The sequence below is a fragment of the Giraffa tippelskirchi genome, chromosome 1, assembly GCF_054371585.1.
Source record: "Giraffa tippelskirchi isolate mGirTip1 chromosome 1, T2T-mGirTip1v1.2.pri, whole genome shotgun sequence".
NCBI lineage: Eukaryota > Metazoa > Chordata > Mammalia > Artiodactyla > Giraffidae > Giraffa > Giraffa tippelskirchi.
The window spans coordinates 115,788,418-115,806,543 of record NC_137275.1 but is presented as its reverse complement, the minus strand read 5'-3'; the positions used below and the strand labels follow the sequence as shown (position 1 = coordinate 115,806,543).

General features: G+C 40.4%; 1 protein-coding gene across 2 annotated transcripts in view; it reads right to left on the bottom strand.

The window, feature by feature from the left end:
- Positions 1–12,292, bottom strand: part of NAF1 (nuclear assembly factor 1 ribonucleoprotein) — a 61,382-nt gene extending 49,090 nt beyond the window's left edge. Inside the window, exons 1-3 of one of the 2 annotated variants that reach the window (XM_081565001.1) lie at positions 11,943–12,292; positions 9,320–9,325; positions 8,898–9,066 (exon numbers count right to left, since the gene is read on the bottom strand). In XM_081565001.1, the coding sequence (XP_081421127.1) occupies positions 8,898–9,066; positions 9,320–9,325; positions 11,943–12,196 (429 nt within the window). In that variant the 5' untranslated portion in view covers positions 12,197–12,292. The remainder of the gene's footprint in view (positions 1–8,897; positions 9,067–9,319; positions 9,326–11,942) is intronic. The other variant, XM_081564908.1, reaches the window with a different exon arrangement.
- Between the last annotated feature and the right edge of the window lie 5,834 nt (positions 12,293–18,126).

Here is an 18,126-nt window from a genome sequence, read left to right as displayed (position 1 = left end):
GCATTTAACATTAAAAATTCATCCTATTAAAAATTAAACTGTAGACATGCCAGTCAAAAAATGGTGTCTAAGACTTCCATCACAAAAATGGAAGCAGCTAATCGGTCAGAAACGGCCCTCTGAAAAAACAATATTTTACAATGGCCCTGACTTCCCCAGCTCTAGGAAGGCTTATCACTGCGGAAGGGGGGAAAAAATCAGTAATTCATGATCTTTTCAGGTAGAATTATCTAAAGAACCTTGATTTGGGTTTTCACTCACAAACACAGAAAAAGGGCAGCAAATAGTGAGAAAGAAATCAAACATTCCAAATGGCGACTAACCCATTTGGTGCCAGTTTGGGGAGACCTTTAAAAACTGAGGAAAGTGGAACAAAGCTATTCAACCACCTTCTCATGTTACCCAAGAATAGAGGACATGCATGTGGCAGCCAATTACCTGATACTATCAGGTGAGCCTTCACTTTTCAAATATGGTTGGAAAGTAGGACAAAATCCCTGGAGTACTGAGAGACATGATTGGAAACTTTTTTTTTCCTATAGTTGGTAAAACATGTTGGAAAAAAGAATGGATTAGGTCTGTACACTGTGTGTCAACTATGACCACATAAAACATTTAGTCGAATTCACCAACTTCTCCAGGGAAATTATTTTTACAACATTCCACAGAGTTCAGCTATTTTTTAAGCTATCACCAACAGTCATTAATTTGTCCTCATCAATTCTATCATACATGACACTAAGATCATACTAACCCATCAAATATTTTCACCCAATAAATGAAAGTACCACTTCTTTGAAGCGTCTTTGTATTCTTCTTTTTTAATAAAATACATGTTCTCATCCCATTTTTCTCTAAAATTACTATCACAAAAACAAAATTCAAAAGAATACCTTCAAAAGCTGACATGAATATAAAATAAAACCATAATCCATCTCCATAAGAAAAAACTTTAAATGATGAATAGAGCCCTAAACATTATCTTTCATGTCAACTGAGGAATCCATACCTCATGGAATCTAAGACACTGACTCCATGTACCACAAAGATAAATGCGCTACCAAGTAACTGTAAAGCTAATCACTGCCAACAATTATTAGTACCAACTTTTCAGAAGTGTTCAAGGGTTAAAAAGTGTCCATTTTAGAACTGACAATATTTTAACTGCAGGGAAGATAAATGAAAAAGAAACATTCCCTGAGCCCCTAAATGTAACTGACACTGGAAACATAACTCTCCTGCAACAGACTTGGTCCTTCCTGGGAAAGTTCCTATTCTGTTCACCTGTCCCTTTCCATGGAGACCCTATCCACCTTTCAATCTCAGGGCAAGCCATGATGCCTTCCCGACCACTACAATGCAAGTTAACTCCCCTTCCTCTCAATCCTTCAGCTTCTGGTATCTGAATCATTTACAAGTCAGTCAGTGGTTAGCTCTCTGGTGTTATTCTGCTTTCAGCCAATTGTGTATGCTCACTTTCCAGCTGGAGTCTTCTTTACAGACATTGATCTTTATCCTCTAAAACAGCCACAACTCACTCATTAAATCTACAGGGGTCAGGGAACCTAATAGAATGTTTTTCTGTAATAATGATCATATACATGTATATACAGAAGACACATATGGATACTCTACTGAATAAGTCAGTATTTATTCAGGATCATTTGTGCTTCATAGAAGCTTCCTGAAATAACTGCAACGAAGTACAAAATTTTAATTTTTAAAAAAATGTGAGCACTGTTTTTAAAAAGCACCAAATATTACCAAAAACCTACCTATTTTCAACTATATAAGCCATTTAAATATCTGGCATTTTGAGAATAATATTAAGAAGTCATCAATAGTCTAAGGTATGATATGCTAATTCCACATACACTAGACTCAACAAAAGCTGAAGCTAAATAAGGTCTACATATTTAGGACAAAACTTATAAAGCAAGTTAGGCCCTGAAAACACCACAGTCAATCAATGATATTAAGAGTAGAACAAGGTGCAATACAATTTCAAGATTGTGAGAAGTAAAAAAAAAAAACTGAAATAATCCACTGTAACTTCTGATCACTTCAGGTGGCCTAAGTATTTCCAGATCCTCACATTAGGAAGTTTCATGATATGTGTCTTCACTGTCACAATCAGAAAAACTGTACTCACTGTAACTACAACTACACAAAGTGCCAACCTAATTATACTGCATAATTATATTGCCTACTGTATACTCTGTATATAGTACAATATAGGCAGTCTCTAAATTATGAAAGTAAATTTACCAAGAGTTACCTACAAGTACTTAATTTTTTTCTTGCTCATGCTATATTACACACATAAACACACATTATCTCTACTGCAGTATTATTCATGTTTTATCCTCATAAACACTGCTATCATAATTTTTAAATATTATGTAACTTCAGGTTTTCAGAAGAGAAAACAATAGGCACAATTAACTTCTGATTAAGACTTATAAATGTCACAATCCCATAAATGTTCTTATGATTCTAAATCTTAATCACATCTAATTTATTTGAAAGAAGAGTTGAGGACATTCTCAACTGAGAACTGAGAGAAAATCCTTCAGAAAGAATCTAATTTTCCAATTCATTGAAACACTTCATAAACCCTATGTGGCTTAAATGTAGCTCCAAAACTGTAATATGTGTGCTGCTTTACATTTACTGTATAGATTATATATAAACCTTCTCTGCTTTGAAGTGTTTATGTTTTAAAAGAATGATTCCCCTTGGTTAACTTTAAGTTCTATACCGCATTCCTACACTAAGAGATAATGACAACTACTCTCCTTTCCAATCTGTCTATGGCTGACCAATCCCTCTGAGTTTCTCCTCTTCCTCTCAGCTTTTTTAAAATCAGGTTATAACAACATCTTGTCATCCCAAAGGACCACTACAACTCTGTTTAACTCTAAAGGACAATCTTGAGGTCACTTTACTTTAGTTCCCACATACTTACAAATACAGACCTGCAATAGTTAGTAGGTAGATTTTCAAGATCTAACTGCCCAACAATGGAAAAGATTTAAAAAGCTAGATCCAGGAAGGCAACATTCTTGCTTAACAAACAGACTAAAGAGGTAAAAATTAAGCTCAGCATGCCTAAACAAAAGCTAACAGAGTTTTGCCAAGAGAACACACTGGTCATAACAAATATTCGCTTCCAACAACACAAAAGACGACTCTACACATGGACATCATTACATGGTCAATACTGAAATGAGACTGATTACACTCTTCACAGCCAAAGATGGAGAAGCTCTATACAGTCAGCAAAACAAGACCTGGAGCTCAGCGTGGCTCAGATCATGACCTCTTTATCGCAAAATTCGGGCTTAAATTGAAGAAAGTAGGGAAAACCACTAGACCATTCAGGTATGACCTAAATCATCAAATCCCTTATGATTATACAGTGGAGGTGACAAATAGATTCAAGGGATTAGATCTGATAGACAGAGTGCCTGGAGAATTATGGACAAACTAGGTTCATAATACTGTACAGGAGATGGTAACCAAAATCATCTTCAAGGTAAAGAAATGCAAAAAGGCAAAATGGTTGTCAGAGGAGGACTTACAAATAGCTGAGAAAAGAAGAGATATGAGATGAGGAAAGATATACCCAACTGAATTCAGAGTTCCAGAGCACAGAAAAGAGAGATAAGGCAGCCTTCTTAAATGAACAATGAAAAGAAAGAGGAAAACAACAGAATGGGAAAGACTAGCAATCTCTTCAAGAAATTTGGAGATAAAAAGAGAACATTTCATGCAAACATGAGCACAACAAAGGACAGAAACAGAACGGACCTAAGAGAAGCAGAAGATATTAAAAAGAGGTGGCAAGAATACACAGAAGAACTATACAAAAGGTCTTAATGACATGGATAACCACGATGGTGTGATCAATCACCTAGAGCCAGACTCCTGGAACATGAAGTCAAGTGGGCCTGAGGAAGCATTATTACAAAGCTAGTGGAGGTTATGGAATCCCAGTTGAGCTATTTAAAATCCTAAAAGATGATGCTGTTAAAGTGCTGCACTCAGTATGTCAGCAAATTTGGAAAACTTAGCAGTGACCCCAGGACTGGAAATGGTCAGTTTTCATTCCAATTTCAAAGAAAGGCAATGCCAAAGAACATTCAAAGTACCATACAATTGTGCTCATTTCACATGCTAGCAAGTTAATGCTCAAAATTCTTCAAGCTAGACTTTAACACTACTTGAGAACTTTCAGATGTACAATCTGGATTTAGAAAAGGCAGAGGAATCAAAGACCAAATTGCCAGCATTCCTTGGATCATGGAAAAAGCAAGGGAATATCAGAAAAACATCTATTTCTGCTTCACTGACTATGCTAAAGCCTTGGACTGTGTGGATCACAACAAACTGGAAAATACTTAAAAGAGATAGGACTACCAGACCAACTTACTTGTCTCCTAAGAAACCTGTATGCAGATCAAGAAGCAACAGTTAGAACCAAACATGGAACAACAGACTGGTTCAAAATTGGAAAAGCAGTATGTCAAGGTCATATGCTGTCACCCTACTTATTTAAATTATATGCAGAGTATATTATGTGAAATATCACGCTGGATGAATCACAAGCTGGAATCAAGATTGCCTGGAGAAATATCAACAACCTCAGATATGCAGATGATACCACTTTAACGGCAGAAAGCAAAGAGGAACTAAAGAGCCTCTTGATGAATGAAAAAGGAGAGTGAAAAAGCTGACTTAAATCTCAATATTCAAAAAACAAAGATCATGGCCTCCGATCCCCTCACTTCATGGCAAATAGAAAGGGAAAAACTGGAAACAATGACAAATTCTATCTTGGGGGGCTCCAAAATCACTGCAAATGGTGAGTGCAGCCATGAAATTAAAAGACACTTGTTCCTTGGAAGAAAAGCTATGAGGAACCTCCACAGCATATTAAAAAGCAGAGACATCACTTCACTGAGAAAGGTCCGTATAGTCAAAGCTATGGTTTTTCCAGTAGTCATGTATGGATGTGAGAGCTGGACCATAAGGAAGACTGAGCAGTGAAGAATTATTTGATGCTTTTGAACTGTGGTGCCGGAGAAGACTCTTCAAAGTCTCTTAAGACTCCGAGGAGATGAAACCAGTGAATTCTAAAGAAAATCAACCCTGAATATTCATTGGAAGGACTGATGCTGAAGCTGAAGCTCCAATACTTCGGCCACCTGCTGCAAAGAGCTGACTCACTGGAAAAGACCCTGATGCTGGGAAAGACTGAGGGCAGGAGAAGCAGGCAAAAGAGGATGAGATGGTTGGATAGCATCACCGACTCAATGGACATGAATTTGAGCAAACTCTGGAAGATAAAGAAAGACAAGGAAGCCTAGCATGCTACAGTCCATGGGGTAACAAAGAGTGGGACATGACTTAGCATCTGAACAAATGCCTCAACAATAGGAGACAGTCCAGAATATGAGAAACTTTATGAAGAGTTAGGCCATAAAACCAGTAAAGCTGGTCTTTGTTCTAAAGATCTCATAGATGCATCACAAACTCTGAAACTGGTACTAAATGTTTGACCCATTTGAATTTATGTACACCTTTTCACAAAGACAACACAGAATATTGCACTGGTCTTCCTCAGAATTTCATTAGGAAATTAGTAGACTACACACAGCAAATAGCTCCACTGCACAGACCTGCTGCCTGAGAAGATGCACAGCAGCAGACCTGAACAAAGGCACATTCAATACCAGCTAGAGCTACTTTATGTAACAAAGGAGGGGACGCTTCCCAGGAAGCATGAACTATCATCTGAAAAAAGACAAATTCAAAGCTAAGTAACATGACTGTCTTAAAAGGTGGCAAAGAATATGGCATGAATAGCCAGTTCATGGAGAAGGTGAAAGTAGAACATATCAAATGTTCTACAGAGCTAGTAATAAGAAATCCAAGTGCAAGCTAGAGGTAAAATGATTGAAGCTACAGGCAAACAGAAGTAATTCAGAAAATAAAATGACACTCAGAGCTATGAGAATGCCAAGAAGCACATAAAAGAAACAGCACTGCCATCCTCAACAGCTACCTTGGTTCCCAATGGCTTTTCTATCCAAGTAAGTTTACAGCAAATCCCCCTTCTCTCCTGACGTAATCTGGTCTCTGTTGCAGCTCCAAGAGTCCAACCTATGTCATATGTGATTAACTGCTTCCACGTATTTCCCTCTTTCCCTCCAACAGAAGATAAATATTACTACTGACTGAACAACAGCTGCAGTGTTCCAAGCCTCCCCTTCCTGTGATAGAGAACTCATCCCTTGTGGTTTGTATGGGGTTGATACTACCCATACTCTTCAAAATTCACACACTTTCACACTCCCTTTCTGTCACTTATCTCACACACTCCCAGCCTCACACTCGCCCACATGCTTTCTCTCAAGTACATTTTCCTACACACTCTCCACACAAGAGTATAGGAGTGACCATGCAACTCATGTCCAGGCAATGAGAATACCCATCTCACGAGCTTCAATTATTTGTTCAGACCCATGAACCAGGCCCCCAGTAAACCAATCCAAGTTCTGTCCATGACATTCATTCAGGAGTATCAGAGGCCAAGCCGCCGGCCACGCGCAGAAACATCTACTGAACAACAAAGAGCAGATCCTAAAGACAATGAGTAGTTGTAGCCACACCACTCTTGATATTCAGGGCCAAGTCATTCTCTTCCCTTGAACTTGAGAATGCAAGTCCCGAAGGAGTCCTCATATACTCTTCTAAAGCCCTAAAGGATTTATGGCAGACCAGGGAACTCATGCCTCTACATATCTCCAGTACCATATGTAGGAGTAGGAACTTCTAGTACATTTGCTTTCTAACCATAAGAATATAAAATAGTGTAAGGAGCTAGTTAAGAATCCAAAATTTAAAAAAAAAAAAAAAGACTACAACTGCCCCTTCCATCCTTTCCAAAGATCCTTCAGAACTGGCACAAAAAGGAAGAGATCCTCTTAGTATTTCAAGTTTTAAAAACTAACATATTTTCCCAGCAAAAAAGGAATTTTGATATGAGCTAAGCATGCATTCACATAACTCAACAGCACTTCCAGCACTTCTCTCCATCATTTACTGTCTGCCTCTCCAGTAGGTATATTTAGAGTAGAAACCAGATTGGTCTTGTTTTCAGCACCTGGCACATGGTAGGTGTGTTGTAATAGTTTAAACATGAGTGAATGTCAGATGCCCACTCACTCACCCATTCCACAAGTCACATACTACTCTTGACTGACAGGCCGATATCTGAAAAGCACTCTGCTGGGCACTACATGAGCCACGAAGATCAGCTACGAACCAGTCCTCAAAAATGTGGACACAGACTCTTTTTGACTTTCTGATGAAAATAGGGGCACTCTATCCAGCTGCTGCTGCTGCTGCTGCTGCTAGGTCGCATCAGTCGCGTCTGACTCTGTGCGACCCCATAGACGGCAGCCCACCAGGCTCCGCCGTCCCTGGGATTCTCCAAACAAGAACACTGGAGTGGGTTGCCATTTCCTTCTCCAACGCATGAAAGTGAAAACTGAAAGTGAAGTTGCTCAGTCGTGTAAGACTCTTAGCGACCCCATGGACTGCAGCCCACCAGGCTCCTCCGTCCACGGGATTCTCCAGGCAAGAGTACTGGAGTGGGTCGCCAGTGCCTTCTCCCATTCTATCCAGAAAAATGCTCTATCCAGAAAAATACCTAAATAAATTGACTAAGATTTTGCATTAAATTTCAAGCAATTCCCAAGGGAAGAATTTCATATCTAGCAGGATAAATAAGAAAACGAAACACATGTACACACCAAAGTACTATGATCCTTTATTTGTTGATTCTTACAGTCTAAGAGAGATCTAAGTAGAAAAGTGATTAAGATACAGGAATAAGACCAAACAAATCTGCCAATAACTTCAGAAAATAATCATAAGTTGGGAGAGCCTCTGTGTAAAAAGCCACTGAGATTAAGGTCTGCAGTATGAAAACATAAATCACTGATTAATTCGCACACAAATTCCAGGGTTCTCAATACACAAGGCATAACTGAGATAGAAAATTCCTTATTACGAGTAGAGAAAAAGGAAATAATCGATCCAGTATGGTCATGAAAAGGTTCCTGAATGTCTCTAGGCTTTAAAAATTTCTCTCAAATCTTGCTTTACTACTTCACTGGTTTAAGTGCTTTATAACTATAATTAGGGACCATTAAATTTCTTAAAAACATTAATAATAACTAAAAGTACACATGGGAGTAGAAAGAATAAACATATGACAATACAGTCCATACTGTGAAATTCTGAGAAGACTTTCCTCTTATACCATAAGGCTTCAACCAGACTATCATTAACCTCCTAGGAACAGCATACAGTCTAAGAGGAAATGCATTCAAATGCCAATAAATATCAATCCACAATAAACAAGTTTTCTCTAACTGTAATAATGAAAACACTCCAAAAACTTCCAGTAAACAGAAATCCTCAAAAGTGAAACTGATCTAATTTTACCTTCTATTTCTCCAAAGGCAATTGGTTAAAAAATAGTTTCAACTGCTACTGAACTAAGGTTTCTCTGAGTTTTGGACCCCTTCCCAAAAAAAGAATCGTGCATCTTTACAATCTTTAGGGAAGATAAGAACGAAACGCAGCAAGCTAAACTAGATGCCTAGTACATTATCAAACATTAGCACTAGAAGCAACCTGAGAAATTATTCAGAATCAATCCTTTCTTTCACTTAAGAAAGCCAAGGTATGGCAAAAGTATGACCCGTACAAGTTGAGAGTGGTCTTCAAATTCATGGAGCAGATATAGGCCAAATGAGATCATATCAGTATCATATTTTAGAACATATAAATTAAGTTTAGTAACAAATCTAAGTACTTACACTAAGAAGTAACTCATCTTTTGTTTTAAGAGGAAAATTCTTATTTTCCTTCTCAACTAATAAGTCATCTTCTCCATCTGACAGAACTGGAGGAAGGGACATACGGGAGGAAGACGATGAGGACGACGATGAGGAAGAGGAGGAGCTTGAACTATCGGAATCTGTTTCACTATAGAGAAGAAAAAGTTGAAAACAATACAAAAGCATTATTACAATGGTATTAAAATATGATTATTCAACTAGAAAATATCTGCTTTACTCGATGTTTATGGTTGCTGGTATAATTCAAAAGCTAGCATTTTTGAAGTTGACTATGGTATTTGGAAAGCATTCCAATCCACTGATCACAAAACCCCTGCTCTAACCCAAACCCTCTTTTTACAACTGTCTCTTATGTTATGCATCAGTCTGAAGCATGTGACAAATCACTGACAGAAGAGAATTCTGGGCCAGGTACCTGTCTTACTAGCCATAAAGGATCAGATCAATTAAGCAAAGAGAGTTTCTTCTCAGTCTTCAATTTGGAAACTTTTTCAAGTTACCATCCATGCTGAACACTCCACTCTCTGAAAACCCCTTTAGCCCTTGACTTCCACAACAATTCTCAGAGCCAGAAACTATTCTCTTAGCTTGAATTGTTTGCTGGTACCCCCTTCAGCTCATTTTATGTGCTGTTTCTACAAGTTCTATACTCATGTTCTCTTCTCTCCAGTACTCTTTCCATGTATAACCTCCAATGAGTTCAATCATTACCGAGTGCAGATAACTGCTACATCTTCAGTCTTGATATCCCTAAGCTCCACCCCTAAACTCTTAATAACAACTGCTGAATTAATGACCTATACACTCACAAGTTAAAAACAGTGCATTCTCCCTACTAATTCTGTTTTTCTCCTTCAGTTTCTATTGTATTTCATTGTTTAGTCCTGAACCCAGTCACTAGAGGTAGAAACTGTGGAACTGTATCAAAGTGTTGCATGCTCAGTCAGTGATGAAATTGGTAAACATGACTCCTATTCCACTAGAAAAATCTAAATACAGCTATTAGCTGATATTAAGGAATTAGGGTTCATTCTACTACAGCTGATAATGACACGGTTGCTATGTAAAAAGTATTTTATCAGAAATGCACAGTAAAGAATTTACAGGGAAGGTGGCATGCTGTCTGAGGCTTGTTTGAGGCTTGTTTGAAAGCTATCAAGTTAAAAGAAAAAGTCAGAAATGTTAGGTAAAACAAAGTTAAGGGGACTTCCCTGGTGCTCCAGTGATTGGGAATCCACCTGCCAATGAAGGGGACAGGAGTTCAATCCCCTGTCCAGGAGGATTCCACATGCTGTGGAGCAACTAAGCCCAGTGTACCACAACTACTTACCTTGCACACCTAGAGTCGGTGCTCCACAAGGAGGCCACGACACTGAGAAGCCCACATACCACAATCAAGAGCAGCGCCACCCCCCACCCCCCATCTCGCCTAACTAGAGGAAAGCCATGCCTGCACAACACAGCCAAAAATAACAAAATAAAGCTAGGAGATAATGGAAACTGGTAAACTTGGCGATGGCTGTGTGTACATTCATTATATTACTCTGAGTTTGAAAATGTCCACAATAAAAAGTTTAAAGTATAGAGCGTGGGATAGGATGGGAGGTGGGAGGGAGGTTCAAGAGGGAGGGGATATATGTATACCTATGACTGATTCATGTCAATGTACAGCAGAAACCAGCCAACACAACATTGTAAAGCAACTATTCTTCAATTAAAAGTAAATAAATTTAAAAATATGTATCAAAAAAAAGTTTTAAAGTAAGTTTTACCTGTAATCTGATGTTCAAATTTACATTTCCATACCAGAATCGTCCTCCTACTGCTTCCCTGACACCTCCAACTTGCTGAGAGTGAAATCTCAAATTAACTGTCTAAATTTAACATCCCTATTGGTTTATAGCCCCCACCCCAGTAAAGGTTTCTCTTCTCAGTAAACAGCACCACCATTCACCCAGTCGATGCCCCTCTTCATAGGCCACTACCACATCTATCAGCGATCCAAATCTGGGAAGTTTCAAAATATTCAACCCAAACACCTTCACACGGTGGACTAATACAACATCTTTCCCATTGCTCTCACACTAAGCCAACCACTCTGCTCTCACTCTTGAATACAGTTCAGTTTCTTCTTCACAGAGTAAAACATTAAAATGCTAACTTGAGCATGTAAATCATCTGCTTAAAATTCTTCAAATTTCTCTAGCAGTTAGAATGAAAACTAACATGGCCAGAGGGTCCTACCTGGTTGGGTTCTCCTACTACAAGTGTTTTGCTTGTTCCTTCCTTGTAATTTTCAACAACTCACTTTTTTTTTTTTTCTATTTCATTTTTCGTCCGTCTCACCAGAATGTAAGGCAAGGATCTTGTCTATATTGTTCACCGATACAGCATGGCATAAAACACACTCAAACACTTGTAGCCAAGGTTCAGCGTGGTTCAGTTAACTCGCCTCCCACCACAGAACTTGCCTATATTAAAGACAGGAGGTAGGAAGGGAGAAGCCTCAAAAAAGCTACGCAAAGCATGTAGTAATAGTTGAATCACTTTCCTCTAATTTCATGAAAAATTCACCAAAGAAATTCTAAGAGTTATTTCTTAGAATTTCTCCAAAACCGTCAGGAGTTAAGCTGAAAAAAGACAAAATCGTTTATCTGATGCTCCATTTATCTGGTTCAACCAGCAAGAGTACACACTAAACGTGAGAAAAAGATTTGCCACAAACTTTAAATTATAACCCCCAAAGACATACCACATCGAGTGGTCACGGGAGTAAGCCCCCAGTCTCAGGTGTTCTACACTGTAACTGAAAAATGACAAAATGTCCCCAGAGGCCTCTCGGACCCCCAGCCTTAGAGGAGGGGCCCCGACCGCCAAGCTCCCTCCCGGGGACACTGCAGGGGCGGCGAGGAACGCGCCCCGCTCCAGCGCCCTCCTGCCTCCTCGGCCCAGGCCTCCCGCTACCAGAGCCGCCCCCGCGCGCCCGGTCGCAGGGGGCACGACCTGTCCGAGTCCGAATCTGAGTCCGAGTCCGACGTCTCCAGGCCGCTCCCTTCCGGAGGCGGCCCCGGGAGCGACGGCGGCAGGAGCTGAGGCGACTGTTCGCCCGCAGGCTCCGGGGCCCCCGCGTCCGCCGGCGGCGCTGCGACCGGAGCGGGGTCCGGGGCCGGCGCGGCCAGATCCTGGCCAATTCCGACGCCGGCGCCACCGAACTTCAGTGTCTGCAACTGAGCGGCGGCGGCCTCCACCACCTCCATGGCGCAAACTTAGGACGCTCGCGCCGGGAGACGCACCACCTCGCCGACACAGGCTGCGGAAACGAACCACAGGACCGCTTCACGCACTACTCCTCTAACTACACGAGGAGCCGTCCGAAGATGCACCCCCGCTGCAGACGCAGCGGCACTTCCGGGCAGCGTGTGACGTAATGGGACGCACCGGCGAGCCCTGGGGCAGGGCGGTCTGAAGGCCTTTGCACGCGGAGCCGCGCGGTCCTAAAGCTGCTGGTTTCCCTGCGTCCTGGAAAACACCGCTCACCGTGAGAGGCCTGAGGGAGAGCCTTTCCTGCTGCTAGATCTGGGGCAGTTACACGGAGGCTGAGATGGGAAAGAGAGGTGGCAGGACTAGGAGACGCCTGATGGGGCGAGGCCCTGCGCATTGGAAACTTGAGTCAGGAAGCCTTGAACCAACACTTCCAGGAAACTTTATTAAAGTTAAATGGAGCTACAGCCGTGGATAGGCAACAAACACAATGACCATCCATCCCCCAAATTACAACTCATATTTGTTTGTTTGTTTGTTTTCTCCAAAGCGCTCCCAATTTAAAGAGCACTAATTGTGGGGGAAACATGTTGCTGCCTATTAATGTTTTAGTTGACACTTTCGTAGAAAGGGTGGAATGAGGCTGAAATGACAAATGGCCTGAGAAACCATTACTCTAGGTCTTAAGGAAGGCAAGCAAGAAGTTTTTAGGATAGAAGAAAAGATAAGAATTTTCTTGTTTTTCTGTTAGAACTTCAATTTGATGCATTAGCCCCTCAGATAATAATAAATAGTAATCATTGTGACCCTTTAGTAAGCACGCATATGTGCCGAAGACTGTGCCTAAGACATCAGTATTCACGCAGTTTCATTATGTGCCCTCCACAGTACCAGACCTTCACAGAAATTACGACAAGAATAATACATTGTCTCTGGTTTTAAGGAGTTTACCATTTAATTGAAATAAAAAGATCAACGCACAGGAGATAGAGATATTTGAAATGTGGAATAGAATTTGCTAGTTCAGCAGTGATAGAAAGTTAAAGACTGACAAGAAGTATCTATAGAATTCTTCCAAGCAGAAGCAGGAATTTAAAGTCGAGGTACTTGCTAATACAGTGATTAAGCACAAATTAAGCTCAGTATGTCCAGCTGAATTGACCCGTGTTTGAATCTTAGCTCTACCATTACCATGTTGGTGTAACTAATTTGGGAAAGAAAGCCCGACATAACTAAATTTCATTTTCCTTATCTATAAAATGGAGGTAAAAACACTATCTCAATTTTGTTGTTGTTCAGTTGCTCAGTTGTGCCTAAGCTCTTTGCAAACCACATAGACTCCAGCAGGCCAGGCTTCCCTGCCCTTCACTGTCTCCTGGAGTTTGTTCAAACTCATGTCCATTGAGTCAGTGATACCATCCAACCATCCCACCACTGTCTCCCCTTTCTCATCTTCACTCAGTCTTTGCCAGCATTAGATTCTTTTCCAATGAGTCAGCTCTTCACATCAGGTGGCCAGAGTATTGGAGCTTCAGCTTCAGCATCAGTCCTTCCAATGAAAATTCTGGGTTGATTTACTTTAGGATTGATTGGTTTGATCTCCTTGCAGTTCTAGAGACCCTCTAGAGTCTTCTCCAGCACCAGAATTCAAAAGCAATCAATTCTTCCCCTCTCAGCCTTCTCTTATGGTCCACCTCTCACATCCATACATGACTACTGGAAAAACCATAGCTTTGACTATATGGACCTTTGTGGGCAGAGTGATTGATGTCTCTGTTTTTTAATATGCTGTCAAGTTTCCTCATAGCTTTTCTTCCAAGGAACAAGCATCTTTTAATTTCAAGGCTGCAGTCACCATCTATAGTGATTTTGGAGTCCAAGAAAATGAAATCTGTTGCTGTTTCCAATTTTTCCCCACTTACTTGCTATGAAGTGATAGAACTGGATGCCATGATCTTAGTTCTTTGAATGCTGAGTTTTAAGCCAGCTTTTTCACTCTCCTTTTTCACCTTCATCAACAGGCTCTTTAGTTCCTCTTTGCTTTCTGCCATTTAGGGTGGTGTCCTCTGCATATCTGAGGTTATGGATATTTCTCTGAGAAATCTTGATTCCAGCTTGTGATTCATCCAGCCAGGCATTTCTCATGATGTACTCTGCATATAAGTTAAATAAGTGGGGTGACAATATACAGCCTTGAAGTTCTCCTTTCACAATTTTGAACCAGGCCATTGTTCATGTCTGGTTCTAACTGTTGCTTCTTGAGTTGCATACAGGTTTCTCATGAGGCAAGATGGTCTGGTATTCCCATCTCTTTAAGAGTTTTACACAGTTTTTTGTGATCCATGCAGTCAAATGATTCAACTATCTCATTTAGTTCATATGAATATTAATTAAGGTTTTATACAAAAGAATGGCATGTGTCATATACATATTTAGTGCACAAAATTCCATGGAAAATAGAATAATACATGGATATGAATAAAATGATGCTTCATTGACAATGATCTTGTAGATCTATGCAGTATAATCTTAAGCAGAGAACAAATCTGGATCAGAGGGATCCTCCAGTTAGCAAAAAAAGTCTTGAGTTTTTCCAGAAATTGAGTGTCAAAAGTCTTAATGAATGATACAGTCAGTGAAATAGAGTAAAGGAAATCCCAAGCATCAGAAGACTCAAAGTACTCTAAACTGTCTAACTTAGAAAACTGTCAAGAAGTTGGCATTACTAATAAACATGAAGGACTTGGAACAAGATAATGAGTTTGTGATGTTGAATTTGAGGAAAAACTGGACAGTTGAAAAATACCCATAGTCCTTTGAGAGGAGTTGAATAGAAAGGTCAAGACCAGAAGCATAGGTTTGGGAACAATCCAGATACATATTTCTTCACTCAGTGATCATTTACTTACTAGTGTGCATCATGACGGAGAAGGCAATGGCACCCCACTCCAGTACTCTTGCCTGGAAAATCCCATGGACGGAGGAGCCTGGTAGGCTACAGTCCATGGGGTCGCTCAGAGTCGGACACGACTGAGTGACTTCACTTTCACTTTTCCCTTTCATGCACTGGAGAAGGAAATGGCAACCCACTCCAGTGTTCTTGCCTGGAGAATCCCAGGGATGGCAGAGCCTGGTGGGCTGCCGTCTATGGGGTCGCACAGAGTCGGACACGACTGAAGCGACTTAGCAGCAGCAGCAGCAGCAGCAGTGCATCATGAACTGGACAAATAGAAATAAACACAGGCCCTGCCCTTGAGTAGCTAACAATTTAGTAGAAAAGACAGGTTGAAAACAAGGGATAAGTACTTTAATATAAAACTGTATTGTAGCACAGGCATGCACTACAGAGAAGGGATAAACTGAAGGAATACTAAACAGAAAACAATAGAGATTAAAGAGGCTTTACAATGAGCATGGCAAATGAACTGAACTTTTAAAGAGAACAAGGAATCGAAGAAAGTAGAAGATGTCATATTGATGTTGATCTGAAAGAAATGATTGATATTTCTTCAGCAAAGATGGATCAGGATCAGGAGAGAATTGCAATTCTGGATCTGCAAAAAAGGCAAAATGGTTGTCTGAGGAGGCCTTACAAATAGCTGAGAAAAGAAGAGAAGCTAAAGGGAAAGGAGAAATGGAAAGATATATCCATCAGAATGCAGAGTTCCAAAGAATAGCAAGGAGAGATAAGAAAGCTTTCCTCAGTGATCAATAGAAAGAGAGGAAAGCAATAGAATGGGAAAGACTAGAGATCTCTTCAAAAAATTTAGAGATACCAAGGAACATTTCATACAAAGATGGGCACAATAAAGAACAGAAATGGTATGGATGTAACAGAAGCAAAAAATATTTGAAGAGGTGGCAAGAATACACAGAAGAACTATACAAAAAAGAGTGTAATGACCCAGAAAAACATCATGGTGTGATCATTCACCTAGAGCCATACATCCTGGAATGTGAAGTCAAGTGGGCCTTAGGAAGCATCACTATGAACAAAGCAAGTGGAGGTGATGGAATTCTGGTTGAGCTATTTCAAATCCTAAAAGATGATGCTGTAAAAGTGCTGCACTCAATATGCCAGTAAATTTAGAAAACTCAGCAGTGGCCACAGGACTGGAAAAGGCCAGTTTTCATTCAATCCCAAAGAAAGGCAATGCCAAAGAATGTTCAAACAATTGTACTCATCTCACACGTTAACAAAGTAATACTCAAAATTCTCCAAGCCAGGCTTTAATAGTGCATGAACTGAGAACTTCCAGCTATTCAAGCTGGACTTAGAAAAGGCAGAGGAACCAGAGATCAAATTGCCAACATCTGTTGGATCATTGAAAAAGCAAGAGAGTTCCAGAAAAACATCTACTCCTGCTTTATTGACTATGCCAAAGCCTTTGACTGTGTGGATCACAACAAACTGTGGAAAATTCTTAAAGAGACAGGAATACAAGAGCACCTTACCTGCTTCCTGAGAAATGTGTATACAGGTCAGGAAGCAACAGTTAGAACTGGACATGGAACAGCAGACTGGTTCCAAATTGGGAAAGGAGAATGGTAAGACAGTATATTGTTACCCTGCTTATTTAACTTATATGCAGAGTACATCATGCAAAATGCCGGGCTGGATGAAGCACAAGCTGGAATCAAGATTGCTGGGAGAAATATAAATAACCTCAGATATGCAGATGACACTACCCTTATGGCAGAAAGTGAATAAGAACTCAAGAACCTCTTGATGAAAGTGAAAGAGAAGAGCGAAAAAGTTGGCTTAAATCTCAGCATTCAAAAAACTAAGATCATGACATCCGACCCCAACACTTCATGACAAATGGATGGGGAAACAATAGGAACAGTGACAGACTTTATTTTCTTGGGCTCCCAAGTCACTGCAGATGGTGACTGCAATCGTAAAATTAAAAGACACTTGCCGCTTAGAAGAAAAGCTATGACCAATCAAGACAGCACATTAAAAAGCAGAGACATTACTTTGCAACAAAGGTCCATCTAGTCAAAGCTATGTTTTTTCCAGTAGTCATGTATGGATGTGAGAGTTGGACTATAAAGAAAGCTGAGTGGTGAAGAATTGATGCTTTTGAACTGTGGTGTTGGAGAAGACTCTTGAGAGTCCCTTGGACTACAAGGAGATCCAACCAATCCATCCTAAAGGAAATCAGTCCTGAATGTTCATTAAAAGGACTGATGTTGAAGATGAAGCTCCAATTCTTTGGCCACCTGATGTGAAGAACTAACTCATTCGAAAAGACCCTGATGCTTGGAAGGATTGAAGGCAGGAGGAGAAGGGGAGGACAGAGGATGAGATGGTTGAATGGCATCACCAACTTGATGGACATATGTTTGAGCAAGCTCTGGGAGTTGGTGATGGACAGGGAAGCCTAGCATGCTGCAATCCATCAGGTCACAAAGAGTCGGACATAACTGAGCGACTGAACTGAACTGATATGTTATCAACAGCATAGACATTGGAAATCATCTGAAGTGCTATGTCATCTTCAAAGGTTTGGTGACAAGCTTCCAACAGGCTTAATCTGGATATCTTGGGAAAGTTGTCTCATCAGATGTCATCTGTTTCATTTCCAGGAAATCTTTACTTTCAAATCACCAGATTATATGCAGCTCCAGTCAGGATTGTGGGTTTTCTATAGGTGTGTCATGTGAATCCAGGAGCCTGTGCCCTGGAGTTTGGCTCCACAAGGCTTGATAAGCAATACCTGATAGAAGCCTTTCCACTGAGGTTGAGAAGAGTTCTGCTAGAGCTTTCCCAACAGATGAAATCTCCAGTTTACAAAGGGTGAAGCTTAGGGTTTTTGTCTCTCAAGGGCACACTCTGAAAAGGTAGTTCTACCAAAACATGGCTATTTTTAATAGAAGCAAGTAGCCTTTATAATATTGGAGTATCTCCCCTTTATTAGTT